The sequence below is a fragment of the Mandrillus leucophaeus genome, unplaced genomic scaffold (assembly GCF_000951045.1).
Source record: "Mandrillus leucophaeus isolate KB7577 unplaced genomic scaffold, Mleu.le_1.0 Scaffold58, whole genome shotgun sequence".
NCBI classification, from domain to species: domain Eukaryota; kingdom Metazoa; phylum Chordata; class Mammalia; order Primates; family Cercopithecidae; genus Mandrillus; species Mandrillus leucophaeus.
In genome coordinates this window covers 3657510-3662049 of record NW_012106252.1, presented here as the reverse complement: position 1 = coordinate 3662049, position 4540 = coordinate 3657510, and the positions used below count along the sequence as shown (strand labels likewise).

The 4540-nt window shown below is 49.2% G+C and overlaps 1 protein-coding gene across 1 annotated transcript in view; it reads left to right on the top strand.

Annotated features, from left to right (window-relative positions):
- The window catches only part of GSDMA (gasdermin A), a 17003-nt gene that overhangs the window by 7875 nt on the left and 4588 nt on the right, over positions 1-4540 (top strand). Inside the window, exons 5-7 of the mRNA XM_011998976.1 lie at positions 2456-2552; positions 3042-3089; positions 3493-3519. Coding sequence (XP_011854366.1) covers positions 2456-2552; positions 3042-3089; positions 3493-3519 — 172 coding nt within the window. The remainder of the gene's footprint in view (positions 1-2455; positions 2553-3041; positions 3090-3492; positions 3520-4540) is intronic.

Here is a 4540-nt window from a genome sequence, read left to right as displayed (position 1 = left end):
ACAAGGTAATCAGCAATATGAAGATTACAACTGTAGGAGCCAGGGGAGGAGTCTCACTCCTGTAAGCCCAGCACTTTGGGAAGCCAAGGCAGGATTGCTTGAGCCCAGGAGTTCAAACCAGCCTGGGCAAGATAGTGAAACCCCCTTCTCTACAAAAAATGCAAATATTAGCAGGGCACAGTGGTGCGCCTAGAGTCGCAGTTACTCAGGAGGTTGAGGCAAGAGGATCGCTTAAGCCCAAGAGCTCAAGGCTGCAGTGAGTTATGATCGAGCCACTGCACTTCAGCCTGGGCAACAGAGTAAGACCTTAAAAAAAAAAAAAGAAAAAGAAAACAGAAAAAACTGTAGGAGTGAGTTGGGTGGGGGGAGCTTTTGGAGGGAGTTGAGAAAACAGGACTGAGAACAGAATCTTACAGAACATAAAATGTTAGAGAACCAAAGAAACTGGAAAATGAGGTGCAGACAGAATGGATAAGATTTAGAAACTAGAAGCATGGGAGTTGAGCCAGGGTGGTACAGTGTGACTGGAAGCCAAGAGAAGCCAGCGTTGCAGAGAGGGTTTCGACAGCAGGATCGAGTATTGCACAGAGTTAGGCGAGGTCGTTGGGACTGAGAGGTAAGAGATCATTGTAATTTCAGCTGAGTAGTGGAAATAAAAGGCAAATTATAAAGAATTTAGACAGACCAGGCACAGGGGCTTACATCTGTATTCTCAGCTATTTGGGAGGCTGAGGCAGGAGAATCGCTTGAACCCAGGAGGCAGAGGTTGCAGTGAGCCAAGATCACGCCACTGCACTCCAGCTCGGGTGACAGAGTGAGTAAGACTCCGTTTCAAAAAAAAAAGAATTTAGGAGTGGGCAGGAAGTGGACACTGGAGGTGAGCATATCTTTTGATATATTTGCCAATGAAATGAAGGAAAAAAATAGGGTAGTAATTTGAGGGAGTAGCATGATCAAAGCAAACAAATTTTTTAGGATTAGGGACACATTTATATATGGAAGCAGACAGAAGGAGCAAGTGGAGAGGAGGAACTGGTGTCAACAGCGAGAGAGCATAAGACGTGAAGAGAAAGGATCCCAGAGAGATGAGTGGGGAGGAAAGGGGAGCGCATCTACCCCTGAACTGGAGGAAAAGGGAGTAAGAAGCACCTGAGAGGCCCTGTTACCAGCCAGGTGCTGGCCCAGATAATTACCGAGTTTATCTCTGAGCAACCCAGGAGGTCAGCATCGTTACATTCATTTCATAGATGAGGCAACTAAGACTCAGAGAAGCTGCCCTGCCAGTAAGCAAGAGATCTGGGTTTCAACCTCAGCCCTAGTCCAGAGTCCTTGCTCCTTCCCTGCCACCCACAATGTCTAGCCCCTGGGAATGACAGAAGGAACGAGGAGGGTGTGGCACAGGCAGGAAGGAGCTCTGAATGGTTTCCTTATGTTTCTCCTGTCACAGGAAGCTGGCAGCGGATCACCCATTCCTGAAGGAGATGCAAGATCAAGGGGAGAACCTGTATGTGGTGATGGAGGTGGTGGAGACGGTGCGGGAGGTCACACTGGAGCGAGCCGGCAAGGCAGAGGCCTGCTTCTCCCTCCCCTTCTTCGCCCCACTGGGGCTACAGGTTTGATTCAGAGACACACACACACTCTCACACCCACTCTCACACTCACACATACACATTTACATTCAGCCCCTCCCTGGAGGCTTCATTAGCTTTGCTGGATCAGTGCCAACCCAGGATGCTGAAAAGGGCCACTCCTTCCCCTAGCTCTTCAAGATCCGAACCGCAGACACAGGCCCCCTCCCTGGTCAGTGGCACCCAGTGAGGGCAGATCCCTGCGCCAGATGCCACAGAGAACTACTGGGGAAGGGGAAAGTCACATTCATGGGTTTTCCCTCATGGTGCTCCCAATCCAAAGAGGAGACATCCTTACTCTCAGAAAGTCCTCAGGTTTATACAGGAGACACAGAGGCTAAAGCCCAGAGAACACACGCTTGGAAAAGCCAATGGAAATAAGGAATGCTCTCCATACCTCTATCTATTGCATCTAAATATTCAAGGGATGATTTGGGATGTGGAGCCGGGAGTAGGGGTTAGTCATGGAAGGCGTCCTGAAAGAGGTAAGCATGGGACAGATGGCGAAGAGAAGGAAGGAGCCAGGGTTTGGACGGAAGCTCTAGGGTGATGTATAGGCAGGAGATGGAGCAGGTCTGCCCGGTTCCGTTCATGCATCTGAACCAGGAAGACAGATACAGGTCACTGGAGGGAACATCAGCAGAAATGAGCGCAAGGACTTTGAAGTCCTTCCTCAGAGTCCAGACCAGGGACACCACTGAAGGCTTCCAACTTCTTATCTCCCTGAAGGCTCTCAGCCCTGACCCTGTACCTCCCCCAACTCGCACTCCCAATATCTCATACTTAAGATGTCCAGAGATTCACAAATTCTCATTGTCTAATTCTAGGGATCCATAAACCACAAGGAGGCTATAGCCATCCCCAAAGGCTGCGTCCTGGCCTTTCGAGTGAGACAGCTGATGGTCAAAGGCAAAGATGAGTGGGGTGAGCAGAGACCCGCATGTTCTCCCCACAGGATGAGAATTACAGGCACCAATACTGAGGCACCCTGGTCTCCTCTTGTGGCAGTGTCAGAGCATGAGCAGGGAGGTGTATTGCACTGTGATCCAACTGCAGCCATGGAGGCTGCTCTGGAGAGAAGGGTGAAGAGGCTCCTGGATTCTGAGCATCTTCCGGGTGCTGGGCATTGTGGTCATTGGGGGAGGGGGTACAAAGATGAACAAGAAGTCTGTGGCCAAAGGAGGAAACAGACAGAGACTGGAATGGAAGGTAGAAAGTGGTGTTCTCATAGTATAGAATTTATCAAGGAAGAAAAGATTGCTTCCAGCAATGGAGGCTGAAGCAGGGAATTAGATGAAGCGCTTGGGGTGCAAAGTCGTAGCCCTTAGCAGAGCCCTTTGACTTGAGACTGAAGAAGGGAACGTGGGGCAGCTGCTAAGTGCCCTCCTGCCCTGCCTCCCTTGCCCTTCACAGATATTCCACATATCTGCAATGATAACATGCAAACCTTCCCTCCTGGAGGTAAGTGAAATTGCTTACGGGTTTCCCACATCTTCCGCCCCACCCCTGACATTATCTGCTAAAATCCTCCACCTTCTCCTAGGTTATAATATAATCCCCCAAGGAGCCTCTGCTTTTGTTTCCCAAGTCCCTAAGAATACCTAGCCTCAACTTTAGGAAAGACAGATAGAGGCGTATATATACTGTCCCAGAGAGATACAGAAACCGACAGAGACCGGAAGGCACAGTCAGAAGCAGAAGTAAGACTTGGAGACAGAGTGTGTTCCCGAGTCGTGGGGGTGGATGAGCTAGCATAATCTCCGTGTTTTCATAATGATCACTGATGAAACTGCCTTGAAGACTGTTTTAGATGAAAAGGCAAAAATGGGTTTTGTGCTGACAGATGTGCATTTTTTGTCTTCAGAAAAGTCAGGAGAGGAGAAGGTCATCCGTAAGTGTTTCCTTTCATTCCACTGAAACTTTCTTGACTCAGAATTTTAAAACTCCAGTCTTTTTCTTTCCTTCTCACGGGACTGACAGGGAAATGGCAGAGTGAGTCTTAGCAAACAATTGTCCCCAAAACATGGTAGAAATTCCAATAGCTTGGGAAAATGCAGTGGAAAGGGGGAGACTTTGGACAAGATGCCCAGGTGGTCTGATGCCTGAGACCTTTGTCCTCAAGAGCCTTAGTAGCAGCCAGGTACAGTGACTCACGCCTATAATCCCAGCACTTTGGGAGGCTGAGGCAGGAGGATCCCTTGAGCTCAGGAGTTCGAGACCAGTCTGGGCAACATAGTGAGACACTATCTCTTATTAAAAAAAAAAATTTTTTTTTTTTTTTGAGATGGAGTTTCACTCTTGTTGCCCAGGCTGGAATGTAGTGGCGCAGTCTCAGCCCACTGCAACCTCCACCTCCCCGGTTCAAGTGATTCTCCTGCCTCAGCCTCCTGAGTAGCTGGGATTACAGGCACCTGCCACCATGGCCTGCTAATTTTTTTTATTTGTAGTAGAGACAGGGTTTCACTATGTTGGCCAGGCAGGTCTCGAACTCCTGATCTCAGGTGATCCACCCACCTCAGCCTCCCAAAGGGCTGGGATTACAGGCGTGAGCCACGGCGCCTGGCCTTTTTTTTTTTTTTTCTTTTCTTGAGACAGAGTCTCATTCTGTTGTGCAGACGGGAGTGCAATGGTGAGATCTCAGCTCACTGCAACCTCCGCCTCCGGGGTTCAAGAAATTCTCGTGCTTCAGCCTCCCAAGTTGCTAGGATAACAGGCACGGGCCACCACATTTGGCTAATTTTTAGTATAGATGGGATTTCACCATGTTGCCCAGGCTGGTCTCAAACTCCTGACCTCAGGTGATCCTTCCGCCTTGGTCTCCTAAAGTGCTGGGATTACAGGTGTCAGCCACTGCGCCTGGCCTAACAAAAAAAGAAAAAAAAAAAAAGAAAAAAAAAATTGGCCGGGCGCGG